This window comes from Echeneis naucrates, chromosome 20, assembly GCF_900963305.1.
Source record: "Echeneis naucrates chromosome 20, fEcheNa1.1, whole genome shotgun sequence".
Lineage (NCBI taxonomy): Eukaryota > Metazoa > Chordata > Actinopteri > Carangiformes > Echeneidae > Echeneis > Echeneis naucrates.
In genome coordinates, this window is record NC_042530.1 from 8,355,814 (window position 1) to 8,380,704 (window position 24,891).

At 41.7% G+C, this 24,891-nt stretch overlaps 1 protein-coding gene across 3 annotated transcripts in view; it reads right to left on the reverse strand.

The window, feature by feature from the left end:
• The window catches only part of prex2 (phosphatidylinositol-3,4,5-trisphosphate-dependent Rac exchange factor 2), a 77,316-nt gene that overhangs the window by 51,331 nt on the left and 1,094 nt on the right, over positions 1-24,891 (reverse strand). For 2 of the 3 annotated variants that reach the window (XM_029529390.1, XM_029529389.1), the window contains exons 2-10: positions 11,869-11,940; positions 10,415-10,537; positions 9,070-9,174; positions 7,322-7,423; positions 6,299-6,460; positions 3,189-3,322; positions 2,249-2,352; positions 740-889; positions 32-173 (exon numbers count right to left, since the gene is read on the reverse strand). In XM_029529390.1, the coding sequence (XP_029385250.1) occupies positions 32-173; positions 740-889; positions 2,249-2,352; positions 3,189-3,322; positions 6,299-6,460; positions 7,322-7,423; positions 9,070-9,174; positions 10,415-10,537; positions 11,869-11,940 (1,094 nt within the window). Of the gene's footprint in view, positions 1-31; positions 174-739; positions 890-2,248; positions 2,353-3,188; positions 3,323-6,298; positions 6,461-7,321; positions 7,424-9,069; positions 9,175-10,414; positions 10,538-11,868; positions 11,941-13,072; positions 13,201-24,891 lie in introns of those variants that run through there. The other variant, XM_029529391.1, reaches the window with a different exon arrangement.

The following is a 24,891-nucleotide window of genomic DNA, read 5'->3' on the forward strand; positions in this document are numbered from 1 at the left end:
AAAGTTCTCAGATTAGCGGCAAGAGCCTCACCTTCCTAGGAAGCACTTGGGGAAAGTTGTGAGCTTGCGTTTCCGGTCTTTAATGAGGTTACCCTTGGTCATGAGGTTGTAGAGCTTCTCTCCCTTCTCTGACACCATCACCCACGTGTCCTGCTCCATGCCGAGCCTCAGACCTTCACAGCAGAGCAGCGAGGGAGGAAGGGAGGGTGTAAAAAGCCTGTCAGTGTCACGGCATTAACAATATTTCACTAGGCTTGACAAGATGTGAAATCAGTTACAAGCTGGAGAAGGTTAATGTGTCCTAATTTCACAGGATAATTAGCATTGCTGTTCAGTGTCTGCGCTAATCACTTAAAGCAGGGTTAATGACTGATATCATGGAGACTTTATCATGTCAACAATTAAAATGGGAAAAAGAGAAGCTAGGACAGAAAATATTTTGGCTTTTTCTTTGTAAGAAATTCAATAATGACACCCTGCAAGTCTGGTCTGATGCCATAAAATCTCTTTCAGTATCAGATGCAGATCCCACATACTAATCAGGGCCGGGATTAATTGACTTTTTTAATTATTCAGCTTCTATATAGATCTTCACTTACACAGCTTCTATTAAATCACATAGTAATTCAAAAATGCTGTTAAGAGAGAAAAAAGTGAAAAGGAAATGAACTTTCCCTACTGACTATATAAAAAATGAGCCCACCCACGCCTTGATACCAAAACCAAAGTGCCTGCTTACTTTTCCTCCGCTCCCGCTCTTTCATGATGGCCTCCAGCCACTCCTGCTTCTCCTCTGGGGTCTTGGCCATGCAGACGAACCACTTGTTCTTGGCCGTGTTGTGAATCTTCCAGCCGTTGTTCACAATGTTCCCGCTGCTGTGGTAGTCAGCTGTAATGCACAGGAGTACACCAGAGACACGAGTTTGACTCCATCAGTTTTTTAAGTCCTCTCTGAGGGGTGGAACGAGGCAAATCAACTTTTTCTTTTTTGACTCATTCAGGCTCAGACTAGTTTTTGGAGTTTGAAGGCAAGGGCCATCAATCAGTGGTCACACTGATCATGACACTGTAAATACAGTTGTTGGAAAGTTGGCTTCACAGTAAACAAGGGTTTACCACATTAAAACACAGCAATAAGACGAGGCACCAATCCAGTGATTGGCTTCAGAGAAAATAAAGCCAAATAACTACACCTCATACAGGAAAGCCAAAAATAGGCATCTCATGTGATGAGCAAAGGCCTTTTTGCCTCTTTTAATGTGGGGTGTACTGCCCAAAGGACAACATCCACTTTGACACTACTGAGGTTATCATACTGTATGGTACTTTAACACATGCTGCCTCATTTCTCTCAGCCTTTGTGGCAGTTATCATAGCCTCTTTATTGAGCACTTCATTGGTTATCACTCTCATCCTTAATGAGATAAACGAGGACACACCTAACAGCACCTGGCTTCTTGAGATTCATCACGTATGTCCAAATATATATGATATGAATTTCAAAACCTGCAGCAAATGAAAGTAAGTTCTTGACCGTTTGACTGAATCTTTTCTTTAGTGGATGTTTCAAATCCCTCCCCTCCTTCAGAGGGCGTAACAAAAAGCAAACCATTACAATCATCAATTACAATCACATCTAAAAGCATCTACAGTGTGGTGTCCTCTATATGGTATGCCTCATGGGCGTTTTTCCAACCTCAGGCAGCAAGTGTGTGTCTGGGAAAAACTTTCAGCGTTTTAGGAATTTGAATTTACACACTTCTGTCGCCCCAGATTTCAGATTGAGACTGCCTGCCTGTGGTGCAGAACACCCACGACTTTCTGCACCGCTGCCTGCCTTGCGTGTTTATCCTCCCTCGCCCTCTCCAGATCCAAACCCAGCCATCTCTCACCAAAGACACCAGATATTACTGCCGATCAAGGCCTGCTGGAGAGGAAATGATGGCTTCTACAAATAAGTGATAATCAGCGGCTATGTGAAGCCAAGAGACACAAGTACTTAAGTTTAGCAAATACCTTCAGCAACACAAACCCAAGGATGTATAACTTTAGATGGCTAAAAAAAAAAAAAAAAGTACTTCTACCTACTACCTACAAATATAAAAATTAGGTACGGGTTATTACAAAATATTTCTAGATTCCTGCTGCCATAACAAATCGAGAAAATGAGGACCTGAGAGCAAGTGAGCAATGAAAGGGGAGTTTAACTTTAAACATTTATGTGCCGAACTAAATTTCTGGCACTCACCTGTGCCATCATCCACATTTTCCACCTCCATCACCTCGGTGTTGATTCTTCCTCTGAACAGGTAGCGAGGACCTTCAGTGGCTGTCTTGCTGTTTTTTAAACGCCTTCAACAGAGACAAGCAACCACCTGAATTAGCAAATAAGGAGTAATCTAATCATGTTATTTCATAATGTGTAATTAGCCTCACTTCATTCAGGGTCTCTACCAGACTGAGTATAATTTTGTTACAGTCGTTGAATTTGTACAAACCAAATTAAGCAAGTAAATGGCAAACAATTACATATGATATTATATATGATGCCAGAACAACACATTTTTTTCATTTAGTCATTGCACGGTGGTCCTGTAAACCCTGTTTAACCCTGTTTACAGGACCTACAATACAAGCAGCAATGGTTGTTAGCAGCTGCAACAGCACCTTGGTGTGAAACTACAAACAAATATTAACTAGTTTTTACCCAACAGCTGCTTCATCAAGCATTCAGCTTGCAGAAGCACAGCAATAGTGCCCATTAAAGTTTCCTGATCCAATTAGCGCTTTGATATATACATATATAATACATTTCATATTATTTGGTTTATTGACAAATAAAATGCATCCATGGATGGATCCTGACAAATTACAGTATAAGGAGTAAAGATTTGTCTCCCATTCTGCAGAGGTTTTTTCTACTCCTCCACAAAAAATAAAAAAGCTCCCCACAGTGCACTGCTCTCTTTTCTTTAAAATAAGAAATAAAAAATAAGAAATAAATAGTAAATAATTGAAGCAATGAATTATTTATGATTGCTGTGTAGGGGTACAGAGATAAGGAAATTAGAAATTAACATAAAAAAATATTTTTATTCTGTACCTTAAAACAACACACACTCTTAGAATTCATTCTCAGCTTTGTGGATGGTCTCTGCAGAGCAATGAATAAAAGAAAGCATGGACACCTGTTTTTCTTCTTGCAATAGACCAGAAGTTTGTCAAACAGGAAGAATATCCTTTCCTGGATATTTCCAGCTGAAATCTTCAGAAGGACTCCCTGCATGAGCATCTCCGTGCATGTATCGGTGATATTGGAACCCTGCAAACGGATATCAGGGCAAAAAGTCAAAAAGAAGATGAAACAGGTCTGTGGGGACAGGTTGGCACACAGAGGATTGCAGGGAAAAATATGCCCCGCTAGAAAACAACATGAAAATAATTATTTCTTTTAAGAGAAAGAGTCCATGAAACAGTTTCCTCCCACAGTCCAAAGACATGCACGTCTCGGTTGATTAGTGACCCTTAAATTGCCTGTGGGCGAGACAGTGAGTGTGAATGCCGTTTTTGCTCTATACGGCGGCCCTTTAATAGACTGCGACCTATCCATGGTGAATCCCACCCTCGCCCATAATATTAGCTCCAGCCAGTCCCGGCCCTGGCAGATAACTGGGCTTAGTGCTGAATGGTCTGTACAACAAAGTTTCTATACCATTCAGTTTTCCCATACACTGTCTGAAGAGGTGGGGGGGGTTACAATTCCCAGCCTTTCCTGTTACCTCCCTCAGGGGTCTGTGAAAACACTCCCTGCTTCCTCCGAGCAGATTGCTGTGGGACTTTGAAAAACGCAATAATTAAGAGCTTCTATAGAATAACATCCCGTCGCGCCAGGTACCCATATTGGTTGGGGTTCCTGCAGCAAGCGATAAAGTGTGCTGTCGTTTCCTTCACCTCGCTTGTTCAGGGAATTGATGTACCCCGTTTGATCAGCCCTTCAGAGCTAAAAATAACTCCCATGCGCGCAGAGGCGGAAAATGTGCTAAGCATTTCCTCCTGCTGGAGACATCAGCAAGCCAAAACTTAGCCAGCTTTTTCCTTCTTTCTCTCCTCGCCCTTTTCATTCCCATTCTCCTCCCCTTCACTTTCAGTTGATTCTCGAGACTATTCCTCTATCTCTTTCATTCCTTCCTCCACACTTTTTTTCTCTCACTCTTTCATTGCCTTTTAACTCCCCAGCCCATGACCAGATGTTAAACTAATTTGAAGTCAGTGGATGTGTGCACACCAGACACAGAGAATCCAACTTGCCTTGGTCACTTGAAGGGACCTAAATCACACTGGCCCAGACAATGGAGTTTCCTTAATGGAAGAACCAACACTTCCCCTTTGTGTTTCATGTGCTTTTAACACAACCACATGGGCCATTTACTTATTTTCCTGCAGCCTTATTTAGTTTTTCTCCTTCTCTGCAGCATTTTTCTATCACTCTCCACATCTATCTTGTTCCAAGCCAAAGCTCCACAGAGGGTGTATTCAGTTTAAACTTAAGCAACCCTTAAAACCCTCAGTCATCTGTTTCATCTAAATTTCAACATTTTATTTTTATAACTTCACTACCAGACATAACAACTGCAGAAAATGACTAAACAGGATGTGCCATTAATTCAGAAAAAAAGTATGGTGGAAAAGTGATCAGAGCATTGTACTGAAATTCTGTGATACTAAAGATGCCAGGTCAGGCAAACTATATCTATACTATTAAACATACTATTAATTTAAACAGGAGAACAGAATGTAGACACACACAGTGGAAAAACAATACCCTGTGATCTAAAATTAGCAAATTTCTATAGTACACAGTGACAAAACACAGACTCTTATAACACTAACCAAGCTGCAATCACCACCCTGAAAATGCTGGCAGTAGTCACCAGGGTGATCATGGAGAGACATTGTCCCGCCTCTCCCACGCGAGGTGAACCTGCCAGGATGCCCCGAGGGCAGCCAGCTGTGGAACAGGTCAGTGCTAACAAGCAATCAGCCTGGGCGGAGGAGCACGAATGGAAAAACAGCAGCTCTCACAATCGCTCCTCACCCCTCAATCATTCCTCAGACACCCACACAGAAATGCAAGATGCAACCATCACTCACATATCCCGCTCCCATTTTTTTCCTGTTTTTTCCTCCCCTCTCCTTCTCAGCTCCAGCATATTTACAGCCAGAGAGCCAGGCGTGCAGCAATCAGACGATTCCTGCTCCAGAATGAGCTAATGTGCATTAATAAAACTGCTGATGAGAAACTGCAGAGAGGCTGCAGCCAGGACCATGTTGAGTAGAAGATAGGCCACCGCACCCAACACCAAGCCTGAAAAAGTCAGATCACCTCATTCTTAGATTTTTAGCTGAGCAGTTGTGGGTGTCTATAATATATTACTGTAGGTACGATGTACTTTGCAGAAAAACTTTTGTAAATTTAGCTATTAAGGAAAAAAACTAAACACTGCCTAATTTTCAGGTAATATGCTAACTAAATTCAAATGTTGTCAGTGATCCCAGAAAAAAAAACATTTAGTGAAACTAAAACTGCTCAAACACATGTAGGGTGTCTGATCACACTCTGCCTTATTTTCTCCTACTCATATCTTGATTGAAAGCCTGTTTTCTATTCCAAGAAAACAATCTGTCGCTGCCTACACCTTAGTCAGGAGCTGTATAAACACAGCAAGTATCTCTTTGTCTGCACGTGTCCGGGAAGCCTTTAGGCCCTCTTTGGATCCAGTCAGGCCAATTACATGAGCATCCTAGCCTTTTGACTTAGGATTACCACCAATGTTTTCTCTTTCCAAACAGCACTAGGATGACTGACCCCTTATTAAAGCAATCCAGAACTAAAGCAAAACAGAAGAAAACTAATCTCAGGGAACTTTCCAGACCGAGAGGTTCAGCCTACCTGATAGTGACTGGATCAGTCACCCTAAGGCATAACGCTTCAACTACTGGCTCATCCAGGTGGAAAGAATGTACCAATTGTGAATACAAGTCATTGTTCAGAGAGAGAAAGAACAAGAAAGCTTAAAAAGCTACAAAAGTCACGCTACTTGTTGAATTGTAAAGGCCAAAAAGTGGCTTTAAATAAGTCATGTTTTTGAGCTTTGACGAGGGAACGCTCAGCAGCGAAAAAAGGCAATAAACAGTAAACCTTGACAACAAAGCAGAAAATCAATGCAGATTTTTAATTTGAATATACTAGAAGAGAATGTAATGATTTAACAGAGTACACAACCCAGCTGAGACCCACCTCCCAGCCCTCGATATGGGACTGCCATTCCTCCAGCATCTCCAACTTCTCCATCTGCCTTTTGGCTTCGTTGATGCTTGAGCACACAGCTTTCATCACGTGAAGGGACTCCTGCACCAAGCCATAGTCGTTATGCTTCCTTGGTGTCCTCTTCAGGAGCTCCTGCACGTTACATAATAAAGCAGGCACTCATGTACAGACTGATGGACCTGAGCTACTTTAAAAAAAAAAAAAAAAAACTCAGCCAAAATATTCAGAAAATCTGGCTCTGAATCATAATTTTCACATCATGAAAAACATGAAAGAATATATATTCTATTTCATGTCCACCCCTCCCTCACCTTCCCGTGGATCCAGGGTGCAGTGGGGAAAACCCTTGCTACTGCCTGCCACAGTCTAGCAAAATCAATGGTTATCTCTGCATCTATAGTCTAAACACCGTTTTAGCAATTCAGCTGATTTACAGTGTTCTGGGCACGTCTTCAGCCACTGATCGCTATCTATGTCATCTTATGGACAGAAGGAGGCCCTGGCAGCTGGAAGACTTCAAATGGCAGCACATCAAATTACCCCTTTATTATTGTTACATCTTGTGCCCACGCTGGTGACTGTTTGGAGAATGTCAGGGTGGATTAATATATCATAACAAGATGAATGGGACGGGACAGCTCAGATCACCGACTCAAACAAGCCTTTGAAAGTATATTTCATTTCACATCGGGAAGTGGAAATTCAAAAACCAACAAGTGAGAGTACAGGTATTAGCTTGGCAGGGGAGGTGATGAGAGGGCTTGTGTTATTGTTTCCATGTGGTTGCAGCAGGAAACTAAAGAAAATAAGTGTCAGAATATGGGACCAGTGTTGCATTAGAGAGGGAGAGGCTGAAGTGAAAAGGATGGGACAGGCCTAACTAATGACTAGGTGGTGGTGTATGAAAAGAGGAGTGGAGGGTGGCCCACAGAGGTGGCACAAGGGTGTGGTATATCCATAATAAATGGTTAGCATGCATAAGACCATACTCACTCTGAGCAGCAATGGGTACTTGCACATTCTCTGAATAGGAGCGACCAGGTAGCCCTCCAATGGGACCTCTGTATTTTTTCTGCCACCCAGCAACATACAATTCTGTCGTGCAGAAGAGGAGAAGAAAGGAGGTTTAACAAAGTTGAAATTTCCATCAATGATAACAACTTATTTCCTTTAATATGTAAGCATGGCAATGTTAGAGAATTAGCATCCCACCAGACAAGCCACGAAGTATTCAGCTAACAAACCTCTGATATGGCATCAACTTTACCTTGAGTTCATTAAAGTGACCCTCACCTCCATGCAGGGTTCTCTTGTCACTAGCTAACATTCAGTCTTATCTCCTTCTCACCTGAAATGTTGATGGGATACTGAATTACGCTGTAAACAGTGAACCAGGCTTTACAGCAGTCAGTGGGTTAAAGGTTTAGTGGAGGTTAGCAGATATCCCCACCCTGATCATTGCAAGAGCTGGGAGGTGACCTGAGGCATATTAGCTCAACGCTAAGTGCAGGTTGGAAAGTAAAATGAAACCCATCCACCTCTGACAGAAGGCTAGGTCATCCAAAAGGTCAAGGCTATGAAGACCCCATTAAATCAAAGTCAATTAATACCTTTGCCTCTTCTAGCCTTTTACATTAAAGGTACACACCAACAGTAAATCAGACATGGCGCTCTCACAGCCTCTCTTTTCTCAGGGTGTGTATTGTATGTGCACATGCTTGTGTTTCATCTCTCACGCCATCAATTACAGCATAAGAAAAGGTCACATGCTGGCCAATCAGTCTGCGGTCATACTCTGGTTCTCCTGGGTTTCTAACTCTGTTGTGCATCTCAATTTCAAAGCACTTAGTTTTTATGGTAGAGTTGAAACATAAAGTGGGGGGTGGGGTGTAGTGATACAAGTGTGTGATGCTCTGAGGCAAAGGAGTGAAGAGGACTAGAATTACAAACTGTCAAAGACAACAAGGAAAAAGTATGAACGACTGAACGGACGACAATGTAAACAGCAGTGAGTCAAGAGCTGTGAGAAAAGGAAAAGATGAGCATTTTTAAACTCTCGAGCGCACAAGCATACAGTCGCAAATAAACACATACACACACAGTTTATCAAGCCAGAAGTGGAGATGTAGTCATCTTTTGTTCTAGCAACATGATGCTCCCCTGTGGCAGTGAAAGTCTCTCAGAGTGTCGGGACAGGAAGAGGGAGTCCACCCACACATCGGGCAGAGTCACATCAGCTGTCAGACACACTGGAACATAAAGTGCAGGGTTTTTACACTGTTCAGCTGCCATGTGTGGGTGATTGTGTGTTTGGATGTTTAAGAGAGTGTGCTGGTGTGTCTTCTTATGGGAGGAATTCTCCAGTCCAATTTCAGGCACTCATGACCCCACTTGAACAAAATTTGTATCCTTTCATAGGCTTGATAACATAAACATGCACAAAGAAATGTATTTGGGGAAAAAAGAAAAAAAAACAAATCTGATAGCTGATTATTTTTTTTAGCTGTTATAGTAAAACAAATATGTTAAAACATTTTAAATACAGAAGGAAATGATTTAATGCTGCAGATGCAAAGTTGTTTGCTGAGCATGGACTGAACCTGGTTACTCTGACCCTTTTATGTACATACATACTGACCTTTTAAGGGCTCACTGTACCTACACAGTTGCTTACAGTACATAAGCAACTGTGTGTGTGATACAATTTGTACATTATTTCCACATTTACAGTCCTCTCTCACCAGTAAACATGTCCGGACACTCCTGATCTTATTGAGCTCCAGGAGCAGCCTTTGGGCCTTCTCGTGATTTCCACAGTACTCGTCATAAATCTGGAAACGGCTCCTCTGCAAGACCCAGACAAAGACAAGGTGAAAGGGAAGTACAAGGTGTAAAATAAGCAGTTTTCAGACCGAAATCAAGAAAAAGAGGGTGACAAAGCCAAGCTGGAAAAGAAGAAAAAGAGAGGAGAGTAAAGAACTAAATCTAATCATATTGGGCAATACATCAGGATTCACAGTATGTTACTGTTCATTCTGGGGGGGTTCATAAATTGATTTACTGACTAACTAACTAACTTTGTAGTTATGATTTAGGATGTCATGACGTCCTTTCAGTGGAAAGTTGTTGGCCATATGTCTGCAAAGCAGATGACAGAATATAGCCACAGACCTCCATATAACATTTACATGGTGTATTGAGAGAAGAGAATTGAGAAAAATATCGTCTGGCTTTAGGGATTAATTTTACTGTAATTAAAAAAGGAGTGGAATCTTAAATCAGCGATCAGAACTGCAGGCCTGAATCAGAGATTATTTCGATTTCCATCCAGTTGGCTTAATTTGTGTATTTTGTTGTTTCTGTAGTAAAGCTAGGCTGTGTAATTCTTTTTTGGAACGTTAACGTCAACAACCAACCGCTAGAGAAAAGTAGATGCTTTTAAAAAGCCACAGGATGGCACAGAAGACAGAGTGTAGAGAAATATATCAGAAAGATCGTATCTGTGTGAACTCGTATGATCACTCATGACTGAAACATGGTTTTGAGTCAAAGGTTCTTATTTATGCCCTGAATTATATTCTATTTTCCCCAACGAGTTCATCTCCATACCATTCATACTTGTATGAAGAAGCACCTGATGCTACTGACAGAGAAGTTCCCTAAAGTCCAACAAAAGGATTGTTAAGATTTATTGGACTTTGAAACCTATTATGTGCCAGTGTGCTTCATGGTTCTGTGTCACAGAAATGTGATATGTAGCAGGAGAGAGTGGTATATCAGAGCACTATCAAGCATATCACTCGTGCACTGTCTCATCATAAAGATAAATTGGCAACATATGGCTTTCTAATTATTTTCAGAAGTAATGAAAGGCAGGAGTGCATTGCAGCTCTGATAGTAAAAGAGGGGAGAAATTCTTTAGATTACAGGCTCCAGTCAATACAGGATTATTACAAACAGAACAGCCATCGATGCGAGTGAGCTTTAAGAGCTTGGACAAGACGGTGACACGATAATCAAAGGTGGTGAGATTCATTGACGCTGAACGGGTGGAAGTAATCTGTAAAGGCAGCACATGTTCCTTACAAAGTGCAAGAAGCAGCGACCGATTTCATGGTGAGCATGAGGGTCGGGCTGCAGCAGCTCCTCCACCATGGACAGGAAGTCTTTGTGGACGGCTGAAATCTCCTCAATGTTGGAGAATAAAACCTAGAAAAGGAAAAAAGACATTTTTTTTTTTTTTTTAATGTAGCAAAGCAATCTAGCCCTTTAAATCAATTCTTTGGCATTTGCTGCTTTATGGTGGTGTCACTATGCCAGGGAATTTCTGAGGCCACAGAATAAAGAATGAGGTTTCTCTGTAATAGGCATCTTAGCCTGAGATTGTCTTTGATATTTGCATTTCAAACATTATTAGAGATATTTTAAGAGAGACACTAAAAAAGGAGCACATTTTGAAGCAACTTTGCCTTCATGTGGTATTGACTTCTGTCCCCTTTCATGTCGCTTTTGTGGCGAGTATTAAAAGGAAAATATACAATATACTGACACTGGGTGGAGAGAGAAGCTGGTGAAATAAAATCAAAGCAAAAAAACCAGACACCTTTTATGAGTGGTTGAGTCTGAAATTATCATTAGTGATAGTAAGAAAAGCAAACATCTGGTAAATATGGATCAATGCGTTTCCACTCTGGAGCATTGGATGTCATTCAGCTGCTTGGCGAAATCACGGCGTGTTGCTGCCCAGTGACCCCCGCTATCTAAAGGCCTCTCTGTACAGCATGTTCCCAAACAAAACATTGCAGAAGTGGACAACTTCCAAAACACAGCAAATGCAGTAAATGTCCATTGAAAGTGTGTTTACCTCTGAGCGTAAGCAAACTGAATGAAACGGTCACTCCCACTCCCACTGTGAGAGAGCATCCTTTATTATCCTCCGGCCGGAATCCTTTATAAATAGATTATATTTAGAGCCACTTCCTGGATCGCCCACTACTTCTTTCTCCGTTCAGAACTTGGCTATTTTAGTTTGAAAGAGTACCCCAAACAAGAAGCCCACTTTATTTAGTTTCCAAAGTCATTTCCGGCCTTTGGATCAGGTTGCAGCATGAAACTGAGATTTCATGCTGTGTGTGGTGTCAGAGTAAAAGTCCATTGACCTTGATTCATTCATTCATCTTCAACTGCTTATCCGTTTCCAGGTCACAGGGGGTGCTGGATCCAATCCCAACTCACACTGGGTGAGGGCGGGGTACACCCTGGACTGGTCACCGGTCCATCACAGAGCCAACACATGGAGGCAAACAACCACTCACACTCAGACCTACAGACAGTTTAGAGTCTCCAATTAACCCAAACATGATGTCTTTGGATGGTGGGAGGGAACTGGAATAACCGGAGGAAACCAACGCAGGCACGGGGAGAACATGAAAACTCTACACAGAAAGGCCCCAGCCCAGGAACTGAACCCATGACCTTAAATTGACCTTGATATTTTTCCAAATCTTTAATATGCAGTCCCATACCAGATTGACCCTCACCTTAACCGTTTCCTCTGTGATGTTCTTGTCAATTTTGGTGGCTGCATACTGGTTGAGACGATGTAGAAACACCTAAAGAGAGCAGAAAAGGAAAGCAGCTGTTAACATTTGGCCCCAGTATTAAATTACACTCTGGTGACTGATCGCCTGTACCTTCAACAGCCCAACGACAAGACTAGATTTAAAGCTTTGTGTGCAGCTGCAACACTTGGCTGCCAGAGCAAACTGGTAACCTTCACAATGGACACCTGATATATAAGTGAAACACAATCTGTGCACTGTTTGAAAAGCATTATAATGGCACTGCTTGGTATTTCAAAAGCAGTGTTAAGTGGCTGGAGAAGTGAGTTGGAAAGGACAGCGATTTCTGATGTGACAGAGGGAAAGTGTTCTCACTCTCTGCATTCCCCATAGATGCCGATTCCCAGGCTTCTTCACTTCACAAGCCCACGACAACCCATTTAATGCATCAGGACACTTTTCGGAGAAGGAAAAATTAAGGAGATGTGCTTTAAATGTATTCTCACATAGTGACTAAGGGGGAATTTGTCATTTTCTGAACACCACCTGAGGGGAGAGCTTTTAAGTTTTAAAGAAATCCATCAACAGCTTCTTGGACAGGAGTCTTTATGTTTATGTTTGTGATGTTTGGCACTTGGACATCCATCTTCAACAGTAAAAACCAAATTAGCAGCATCACATTTTGATTTTGACTGATGTCTGTATTTACACTTCACTCCGGTACATCCATGACAAAATCCAATGCTGTAGCCCTGAATTTTAGCTCAATCAACTCAGTCCCAGATGTTCATATTGCTGTCAAATTTGAATTATTGCAAGTCAAGCTAAAGAAGATTTCCTCTGCATGACATAAATAAGCAGTTGCGTGGTTTTGCCTTGACAGAATTCGTTTTAATTTCCCATGTCACAAAACAAGCTTTATTCATCCTCCAAGTGGCAGGAAAGGCAGTAAGTCAAGTAAGAAAAGCAGAGATGAGATCTCCAAATAGAAAATCAAGTGCTCACTTGGTTTTTATTATACTAAATTGCTGGAGCACCATAGTAACATTCGTAACACTAAAGGTAATTGAACCAAATGAAAGAAAAAGTATGGCATAAACTGTTTTGCAGCAGAGCTCGTTTGCTTACTTAATCTATGGCCTGTTGGTGCTCCCACCAATACTTAAACAGCACCATGACCTACATGATGAAGCTTCAAGCTCCACAGGCGCTGGCAGCGTCGCAGTTAGCACAGTAAGATGTTACCACATCTGTCTCTGAAGTTGACCCAGCCATGGTACACCTTTACTGCCCCACCGAGGGCCATAATGCCATCTGTCGCCCAGCGAACCAGCACAGCAGGCGGCTGACCTAAGCAGGCAAGAATAATACAACTACAAAGCATGTAAACAGCTTAACATTAATGAGCACACTAGCACAGAATTATTCCTTGACGCCTAAATCTAAGTGAGTGGTTGTGACTACAGTAAGCTTATTGAAACATTTCACTTGATTAAATGTGAACAGATGGAAAGGTGGAGGACCCCTTTCTCTTGTGAAATCTAAGACTCTCTCTCGCTCTCTCTCTCTCTCTCTCTAATTATGAGGCCAGCTTTCCGGTCAACTTCTAAGAAAAACAAGGTGGAAAAAAAAAAGAAAAGACTGAATCGATCACCCTAATCACACTATTGACGTCAAGCAACACTTCAAAAGAAACTGTAGACGTGAATGTTTGAATCTAGGTTTTTCATGGGGAAAAAAATTGGCTCAAATAATCAACCTCTTTGTTGTGGTCCAACTCACTGATTACCATTCTGTAGCCGTGTTGCCTGCAACTCTGCCACTCACCAGCATTAGCATCTGATTAGCAAGTCTAATATGTACAAACATGGAGCAGACTTCGACAGACCCTCACACAGGCCTGACGGGGCTTACTGTATAGGACCTTAGCTGGGTAAAAGTAGTGCTAATTTGCATTAAAACACCGCCTTCTTTCATTGATGTGTGACATCAAACATGGGCTCATTAGAGAGTCCATGAAAAGTCTATCGAGCACAAAATAATCGCTACATCTGCAAAGCATTCATTATACAGTTTGTCTACGTCTTTCAGGAAAGTAAAAGGAGTCATTTCGCAAATGCATATAAAAAAAACAACAATGAATAATGGGAAGAAAAAAAAAAAAACACAGTAGTGGAGTGCAGGGATTTCTGTTATCACCCAAGAGATAAAACTTGTTTGTTTTTGTCACTAAGAAGTGACATGTAAGACTGAAAACATTCCTTTATCTAACTTTAAGATAAGTACACCACCCAGAAAAGAGATTCAGCCATAAAAAAGTCTTCATATGAGACACTCTTCAAGTTATTCCTATAATCGTGGATGGCTCAGACTTGATTTGTGGAAAGGAACAAGTCTCTCTTCCGAAAACATTGCCAAGACTGCCTTGTTGATGTCATTAAGTGACTGAACCTGGAACTGCTCCACGGACAGTGAATGGGGAGCTGACTGACTGGATTTATGGACACAGTAACTGTACCCAGGGCGACAGTGAATATAAGACCATTTCTACGTTTGTACAGTGACTGACTACAGTACATAAAAGCGCAGCTCCTTCGGCTGAATGCATTGTATCCAAACATAGCGCTGTATAAGGTATTCAAATTTACTCGTATAATTCAGGGTCAGTGGAACAGGTCCAGGATTCAGCATCATTGCACCGCAGAGCAGGGAACCTGTGGCTTCAGGTTCAGGGTGCAAGAGACTACAATAAATACCAATTTCATGCTTTAAATGAGAAATCATTATAGCTGGGTGTTTCAATACTAACTTGCAAAAGATGATAGCTCAACTAGAGCTATTAGTCATCAGTGTCACATTTTGTGTGAACTGAGATTTTGAACTAAGCAGGAAATACCAAAAGGTCATAGTTTCACAACAAGAATGTGGATTTATGAATATTAAAAATGGCATTTTATCACTTCCAACTTTCTTATACTTGGAAAAATTAAGCAGTGCAGTAATGAGCTAAAAATCAAAGAAAAAAAGTTGGATAACAGATTTTTTTTTTTTTTTTAAACAGTGTTCTTTAAATAAGAAGCTCAAGGAAACTGAGACTCGTATCCAAAATGGCATGCACTCTCTCACACACCTGCACACATGCAAACCTGCAAACATAAGTCACTCAGTAAAGCTATGTTAGGAACTAATTTTTCTTTTTGTTGTTGTTGTTTTTTTTTTCCTTTGTACTTTGTCATACAGTGCATGTCTTCTTTGTCCTTAATGGTGAATTGACAGTATTCATACAAAAAAAAAAAAAACACTGACATTAATTTTATTCCCTGGGGCCCTGGTATAATCACCTGGATTGTCAATCTGATAGCTGAGGCGGTACTGCACATTAAAAGCCCATTAGGGCATTTATTATTACACAGAGCAGATGGGTGTGATGAACAGATACTGCGCTTTTTCTGCGTTTAATCCACACAGGCTCACATGCTGTGAGCTACAAAGATGAGGTAGTGGAAATCATGGCTGTTCAAACAGATGTAGCTGTGTTCAGACTTCAGAAAAAAGTGACCACCCCCTGACCTTAAGTGTGCAAGAAAAACTGAAATCAAGTCACTGGAAACAGGTTCAGCAAGCAGACCTGCAGGCTGAATAATACACCACCACCACCACACCGTCTGCAGAGATGCATGGACGGAGTGGAAAACTGCTTCATTCTCACGTGATTGACAGTCCATTCAATAAGTGCAGTTTGCTGAAATATGTTTTTGTTGGGGCTTTTTCTGCTGAGGAGTAAGGTTTAAATTACACCCGGCATCTTCTAAACGTTCGTATTATTTTAGAGGGGAGACACGGGGGCAAACGGAGCACCTGTATGACTGTGATTTTACAGTGTTTCTCTCTGCTACACTTGAAAGATACAATTAGTGGAAGTCTAGCCACGCCTCCCATTTATGTTTATCTCTGAGTCAATTAAGCTGATGAATCCCCCTGAAGCACACATGTTTCCTCCAACAGTGAAATAACAGAAGGACAATGATGGACATTCTTGTGCTCCGAAATAAAGTGTTTGTACAGTGCATTTGCCAAGCCACTGCAAGTGGTTTTGACAAAGGACGGTTACGGTCAATAGGAAGTGAACAGACAAGCAGATGAAGGAAAGTGCATTGGGAGCTAATACACATCATTCATCATGTTACGCAGCCTTGAAGAACGGGCTGTGTTGGGAATACAAATCTCACCCAAAGAGGGAAAAAAGCATTAAATAGATCCAAGTATCAACATTTCTTACTTAAAAAAAAAAAAAAAAAAAAAAAAAACACAACAGAGAGAAAATGAAAGAAAAATCAAATTTCTCCCATGCAATAAAAATTTGGCTGAATTGAGTACAAAGCTATCCTCAAACATCTGTTTATGCATTCAAGTTAATACCATTGGAAGAGTGGGCAGGAACAAAAGAGTCCGTTTAATGTATTACATGCAGAACAGCTATTTTAGGCCCCTGTAGAGCAACTGGTTGAACTGTAGAACATCCTGTTCTCACTGAAAATAAATTATTAAAAAAAAAAAAAAACTATTAAACCAATAATACATTTTTAGTACAATTTTAAGAACTTATTCTGTTACCAAAGTTCAATCACTTATGCTGTAATGTGGGATCTATTGCTCACAATTGAAAAAGGTCCAATGTGAGTCCATTGGCACTAGTCCCCAGTATAAACTCTGGCTGAATGAATAGGCCTTTCTCAGACTATTGGACAAACTGCCTCTTTTGTCTGATGATTCACTGATGTGCTCTGTTGTCACGATTGGAGAATTGGCAATCAGATTAAATTCATGGGCACTTTTTATTCCACTTTACACAATATCATTTAGAAAAGTGAATGAGGATATCACTGCCCATGTGTTCAGGTAATCTAAACTGTTTAAATCCACCGTCTATGAAAGAATCTTTTATTGGTAACACAACAAATAGGATACAAAGGCCATTCAATACCGGAGATGGAGACACAAATAACAGCTTCCACATGACAAAGCCCCCCGAAGTGAACCACTAGACTGTGAAGGTATGCTCATTAATGTAACATTCTTTTTGTGTGTGTTTCTTTGTCATATCCGTCATCCATGATGGAGCAGAAAGCAGTGTGATAACAGTTAAAGGATGGCAGGTAACAGGTGCGCCGGCAGCTCGGCCCCGTTGGGCGAGCTCTCCGGGATCTGGATTTACTGAGTGTATGAGAGAATGAGGACAGAGCAGCCAGAATGAGAAAAGGCAGGCAGAAAAAAAAATGGACAAAGTGCAAAGGAAAAAGACAGGAGGAGAAAAAAGGGGGAGCCCTGCTTGGCCTTCTTAACATGGCAACCCTGTGGAGAGGATGTGGTGCCATTTACCATACTTCCTGTACAAAGGCACTGTTTTTAAAACAGAATTTAACATTACGGGGTTCAATCTCCTGCACAGAGACCTCCCATATAAACACCCGTGCACACACCTTTAGTCAGCGTCTCATGGTGTGTGCACACTGGGGGTACATCCGAACAGACAAAAGGCTTTGTAGTGATTCTCTCTTATAAGCCACTCCTATCCAATATTCAACAGGTCCTGATGACACCTCCAGGCATCATCCTGAGCTTCCCATCTCATTAGTCCACTGGCTTGTTTTTCTCCACATGGAATGTGTGCAGGAAACAGACACTATAAATACAGTGGGGAATGTTAATATGTCTATCTTGGGCTTGGCTATTAAGGTTCATCTGCACAGCTCAAAAGAGGGTCTCTGGTTTTAATTAACGACACAGAACATAGCGAGTATTCATTTCAAAGCATCTTGTAGAGAACAAAAGTCCATTTGTTTAAGGAGAAGTTGTTTGCTGTCATTAAAATTCAGCCAGCCTGTATGAGTACCAGAAGATCCCACCAAAATAAATAAAATACTGCAGAAAAAGAGGCTTCTTCAAGACAAGAGGTACTTCCTGGATTATCATTGTAATGTTTATTGTTTCAGAAAGGCCCTGTTTTGTGAGAAATAAAAAGGCAATATACTTTGATGCATTTCCAGGAATTCACTATTTTTATGCTGGGTGAATGAAAAAACTATAATCTTTTCTGGATGTTATTCATGTCTTTTAACTGGCTACAACATCCAAGGCATCCAAAACCAGCTCGAATGAAGAAATGTATCTAATGAATATTTGTGTGTCGAATATCTGCAGCGGACTCCCGGTGAGCTCCGTGCACAGCTGACACTTGAGTGAAATGAGCACACAAGTATATAATGCAACTCGTGGTCATGTCCGTTTAACTGAGAATCCGACAGACTGTGGATCTGTTCCATTTCCCCCCCATCATGGCTGGCTCAATGGCGGCATCTTCTGCATATTAGGAAGGATCTTTTGACTTGTGAAACTGGATATTAAACAGGGAGACGAGGTTCCAGCAGAAGAGTGTTAGACTTCAGAGACCAAAGCCCAGCATGCCTCTTCAATTTCCGTCATCAGCCAAGCAAACCATCACCCACTGATGGCTGGCAAGTCCCAAATAGCAGCAGCCAGTATTGATCTCCAAGATGATGTCGCACAACTATCAGTGTCCACAACCTGCAGCTCGCAACCCAGATAGCTTGTTTGACAGTTTCAGGCTTCCGCCTCATCTGCTGGATTCCTTCCCCAGTGCCATCTATTTCAGCAGGACTGTAGAGAAAAGATGAGACCTGTAGCGTCAGTGCCTGGGTCTGTCATTTTTGTAGGGCTGTCAATTTCTCTGCCACTTTCTCCCCTACTCTCACTTCCCCAAAACACAACTTCTGAATCCCTCTGCCAAGGCTCTGCACAGTCTGCCATACTGTTTTATATGAAGCAACAGAGCAAAACGCAGCAGGCCACCGTGGCTGCATCAGATCAGAATTAACCCCAGCAGCACTTACCCCACTTTGTCTTCCAAACAAGCAAGCATGGAAGCTTCTGTTACAGGAAATGGGTGATCTGTTAACTTTGAATCTTTTCTAATCACTATTTTTTCCATGATTATCACAATCGAGCCAATCATGTGCCAGTGAAGAAAGAAAGAAAAGAGCAGACAGAGCACACTTTGAAACAGAGAGACACTTGTCTCACTCTATGAGCTCCTATTGCAAATCCTATTCAAGTACTTAATGAAATAATTTGGAGTGAAGTGGAATTTCCCATCCTGTCTGGGCAGACAGCTCTGGATGTTTATGGATTCTGAGTTCGGAAACGCAGGATTGACACAGACTGGCATGAATGGCATGGAAGGTGTCAGTTTACTCAGCAGAGGAAACATCCAATCTAGTCTAGACATTTTCAGTCTTCATCAAAAAGACTTCAAAATGTTGAAAGATGTAGACACAACTGCACCATGGAGGCTGTGCAACCAAAACACATGGCTGGTAATTAGATTTTCAACGGCATTAACCTTAAATGGCCTGATGAGTATCATGCAAATTAGTTTGTTGGTATATTGTTATTTTTCCAAATTGTGCCTTCATAAATTCTGAAAAAAAATGACAACACTGTTTTGAGACACTGCAGGCATTCTGATTTCAACACGTGTGTGTTTGCGAGCCGCTGCATGCTAGTTAAACACAGGGCCCCTTGTGATGATGACCCTTTCACACTGCATGTACATCCTGACAAGGGTCTACCGGAGTCCTCCCACTTCTCTACTGGACGCACGTATGCGCCATTTGACTGGGCAGCTGGAAGTGACCGAATCAAAGGCAGCTTTCTCCTCTGAGCAGCGGATTAGAACCGACCCCCGCCCCCATCTGAAGCCACACAATAAATTCAATGCATCCTTATCACATATGCAACAAACCTGCATGTTGCTATGTGTGTGCGTGTGTAAAGCAGGAAACACACAGCACAATGTAAAGATGGGCAGGGTCAGGAAAGAAGGAAATCCTGCTTGAACTGGAGTTAGTTCTCTGTGGTTGTATTCATCCAGCACTCGGAGTAGCTCAGGTTACATCCCCTTTTATGAAGAGTCTTCCAAAATATACATATAATCACCCTTTCTGCTAAACTTTCTCAGAATTTGTAGCTGTCACAAAATGGCCTCTAAAACAAAGCGAAGGAACCCTCCCCAGTGAGACGCCCTCCCGGGGGAACGTCACAGAGGTAGAGTGGTGCAGGAGTGCAACCATACAGTTAGAAACCTTATAACTGCTGAAGTTGTGGAGTGAAAAAAATATGTTTTTCCCCCCAACACTCAACTTCTAGTTGCAGCGTGTAAACACACTGAGTGTTGGTGGAAACGTTTCCACTCTAATGACCACCAATGTGTTTCGTCCAGATGCTTTTTCCAAGACTTTACCTTTCGTAATATAAATAATTTAGCACAAAACCAGCACCGCAACCTCTAAAGCTCCCTCATGAATATGCAGCTTTTTAATCCAGACAAAAACAGGAGGATTCACAGGGGGTGATGAGCAGTAACTACTTGGAGTTTAATCAAGAATTATTTATTTTCACTGTCACGTCTCTCTCTCTGAGCATTACAATATTCAACAAATTGCTTTCATACAGGCATGGCCGTTACTGAATATTTCCCAGCTGGAATTGCATTTACATCTACAAAATTGCAAAACCTTTTTTGTGAAGGATAAACGGATCAAATATTAAAAGAAGTACAAAACACAACGTCTCCCAAAGCACCACAGCTCAATGGGAAGATGAGGGATTATCACACTCAGTATTTTAATTGATATAAAACTCAGGGTAGACGAATAAATCTCTTCTGGAGGAGTGTGCTGTTACCAAGGTAGTCCTCACTATCATTTATCTAGATAGGAGGCTAAACACGTTAGAAATTTCCCACACAGCTGGGAAATGTCTTATTAATTATCAAATGTATAAAACCTCATTAACATATCATTAACATATTGCTATGCTGCACTTTCATAATTAATGAAAGGAGGAAATAAACATCTTCAGTATGACTACAAAGAAAAAATGCTTTTGCAGAGCTTACAGGTGTATCCTAGCACATATGGCATAAAATGCAGGCCCATTGTGCAACGCCAGGAGTGTGAAATTTTAATGCAAGAGAGCCACTTCATCAGTTCAGGGACCTCACAGAACAGACGCAAAAGAAAATCTGCCTGTATTATTTGAAAAGAAAGGAATCCAATTTAAAAAGATTCAACGGGAAGACCTTACTTTTCTCTCTTTGCCTCCCATCTCTTATTCTGCTTTACAAAAGCACACATGCACACAGAAAAGTCACAGGCATGAATATGTACTTGGAATAAGACTAGATTAAGGAAAAGCTTATTTGATCTTAGAATTTATACTAGGTTTCTGCTGAAAGTTCTGCTGTGTAATGAGGTAACACATAGCTCCAGTCTGATGGGAATCATAAAACACAAGAAAGAAAGAAAGAAAGAAAGAAAGAAAGAAAGAAAGAAAAAGAAAGTAGAAAAATCCACCTTTGTTTTTAACACATTATGCAAAATAATGAATGGAACATATGTAGCTGTGGTGAACAAGAAAGACAGCAAAGAGAGCCAAGAACAGATTAGACGTACATGAGGTGAAGCAAACAAACAAACATACAATGAGATAATCATCTGGCCAAAATACAGACATCAATCAAGTATGAAGTGATTAAGAAATAAAGAAGAGAGCCAGTGTGGCAGAAAGAGCAGTCTGAATACACAATTTTCTGTGAAGTCTGTAATCACCAAATCCAGCCCATTACAGAGACAGACCAATGCAACAGAACAGAACAATGCTGCTGGCAGACTCACTGCCCCGGGCACTCGCCCCCACTAACATCATGTGAGCACACACTGCACTGCTTTATCTGATCGGGAACTTTAAACAGCTATTTAAATATCTGAGCAGAATATGCACAGGAGTCTATGCCATACAGTGCCAGTCTCATTACGCTAAGCATAAACATTTCAAAGCTTTTGGCCTCTAACCCAGAATCTCCTCCTATTCCTCTTTCTACAAGAAACCTTGACATTCTTGGCCCCTAAAACACCGACAAATTAGCTTTTTAATAATAATCTGTTCATTCAATTTGCTTGGTTCATTTAGCTTCATACATAATATGTACTAATTCAGAAGAACTTCCTAAAATCTATTCACATGAAACAGTTGATTAGTCAATACGTGCTGAAAACTAAATTAGATTCTCATAATAGCACAAAAGATTTTAAATGTATAAGAAAAACTGACGAAACCCTTCTTTCATATGATTCTTATTTTGTCCATATATAATCTGATCCTTGACACATAAACATAGAGCGCTGACTGTTCACACATTTGTACGTTTCCATCTAATCAGGACGCACTGATCATCTCATATTCCTGTTTCCATCAGAACAGGAGTGGAGCTGGATAACACGATGCATACAGATTCATAGTTAAAGTGGGGAAGGGCTGGCTTACAGAGGATGTGACTTAGGGGTCATCTGATGTCTGGGCCAACGTGACCATCTCAAGAAAAATGTTAACAAACCCTGCAAGTGAGAGGGATGTGGAGCCTCAATATACAAACTCACACGTACTAAGTTCACTTGGACACCTGGATTTCTTGGAGCCAGGACCGCTTCTTGGCAGCTGCTTTCTCCAGTGGGTTTGATTTCCTACTTCCTGCACCAATTGCACTGAAAAGAGGCTACTGACTTCGAGCGGCCACCAACATGTCAAATCTTCCATACAAAATTTAGACAATGTTAGAAGAATAATCATAAGAAGCTGGATGTTACAAGAAAAAGAAAAACTGGAGTTGCAAATTCATCCCTGAATAATTCATTATTTTTACAAGAAAGGGGTTAACTCTAAACTTGTCCCAGCTCACATTAATGCAAGTGTAGTTCAACCGTCTTTTGTTGGGGAGAGGAAGGCAGCAGCTGAGCGACCCCTTACAGCACTGCAAAGTTCTTTGGAATATATTAATTTAACTTGTGTTTCAGAACTCACTCCAGAACCAGGACATGAAAGGTTTCCTCCATTGTTCCTGCTCGCATTTTCCTTCCTAAGTACTTATCAAGCAAGCAAACGGCTCTCAGTGTCCGTATCAAAGGGGAACAATGGCAGAGACTGAGTAAAGCTTTTCATTTGACAGTGGGACTGAACGAAACTGCAGAAATGCAAAGGGCCCATTAAAGTGAGTGTTTACACGATGTCTTGAGTTGTTCCTCTCATTGAGGCAGTACTGAGGATAACTGTCATTTTATTGGCTCAAAGCTGTGCAGCATAAACACCAGTGTCCACTCCCGCCCACTGTCTCCAGCTGTAATTGTTCATTATGTAAGATATGTCTGTGATATTTCAAACAGCTTCCCTAGAGCCTACCTATCACTATCAGCCTACTGTGTGAATGTAGTGCACAGTGTGTCAGAAGGCACGACTTTGCTCTGAAGACATTAAAATATGGACTTTCCAGTAATGACACCTTTAAGATGCAATCTGTGTATTTTCCCACGAGTAGTTAGATAGAGCTACACAATAGGCTCAGACTGTCCCGGGACAAATTGCTCTAATCATCCATGTTCACTGTGTTGTTTTCCACTACCTTAAAAGTAAAGTATGTGTGAGGTGCATTGTGTTTGCGTCCCGTGGATCAGCAGCAGCGATCTCTACACCACAGTTCAGCTTCAGCTACTGACTGGAGCCTCATTGTTCCCCAGCATTTCCTAACCTCAGAGGAATTCCTCCTCCAGGAAGTATGGTTTACAAGAGAAGGCACCAAGCCCAGCCACTTGCAGAACCCCCCCCCCCATGCTACCCTTCACCCTCCTGGCAATATTTACTGTGTGCTCTGCCTAACCCTTTTCCCTTTCACCCCTCTAGCAATAACCCATCAACACCTCTCCCTGCTGGTACTGGGAGTCCGGTGGATTATCCCACCAGGGAGCAGCACAGCAGGGGGGGCGGGGGGGATGGGGGTACTACAGTGTTTTCTTTTCTGACCTCTACACACATGGGAACACTGGATACTTCAGAACTGTTTCTAGTGTGGTAGGAGAGGAAGTGGGGGAGGCAACCGCTAGTTTGTGTGTGATCAGATGATCAGATGAAAGTCTTCAATATGACCCCTCTCCCCAGTTGGGTCTTCTTTGATCACCCTGAGTATCTTCCGCCATGCTCCCAGAGTCCTCCCCAATGATAAGACAGTAGATAAAAGCGCCTCTTTGTCTTTTTCTTTCACTTTCTCACTTTGTTTTTTTTTTTTATCATCCATCTGTATATCTGTTGCATGCAGCTAAACCAACAGTGACTATCTTTCACTGTCAGATCTCAATCTGAGTTCTTCCATGCCCATCCTGACATCCCCAACCAGAACAGAGTTGCCTTGTAACGGTCAGTCCCTTCTGAAATGAATCCCAGTCGCAGCACTACAGGGGAGATAAAGGAGGGGTGGCTGCATTCCCCGAATCCCCACCACTGGGACAGAAGACACATTCCCTGTACCATTTCTCCTGTGATGCCACTTCTAAGAAACGTCAGCTAGAGCGCCGTCCCCTCCCTGATGCCTCTGTCCTCCATTAGAAACATCTGGGCAGTGAACGGGGTGAGTGGGTCAGGGTGTACACATTCATGCATGCAGCCTGGGAAATAGCACTTTTAATGACATATAACACAGTGCCCCTTCGACCCGACTTCCATGCTAAATTTCCAGTGAACTGAGAGGCTGAAACTGAAAATATGATGAGAGCCTTCAAATAAACCAAAAGCACAGTCCAAGTCACCTCATATTTGAGGGTGGACTGCGAGCAGTCGAACTTTTCATCCCTCATACAAAAGCGGTTAAAATACTTGAACACCAGCTTTACAAAGTAACAACCTCTCACAGGTTTACAAAAGGGAGCATTTCCAGAGCTGCCTTGAAAATTTGTCAAGAGGGTTAGGTGCTATTTCATGCAATACTGTTGAAATTAAAAGAGCACATCATCGGTCCCAGTGCTTCTCTTAGTGTGTGGCTGGAGACATGTTTCCTACTGAGTTCCTAGCTCCAGTAATTTTCGTACGAGGCCACCTGTG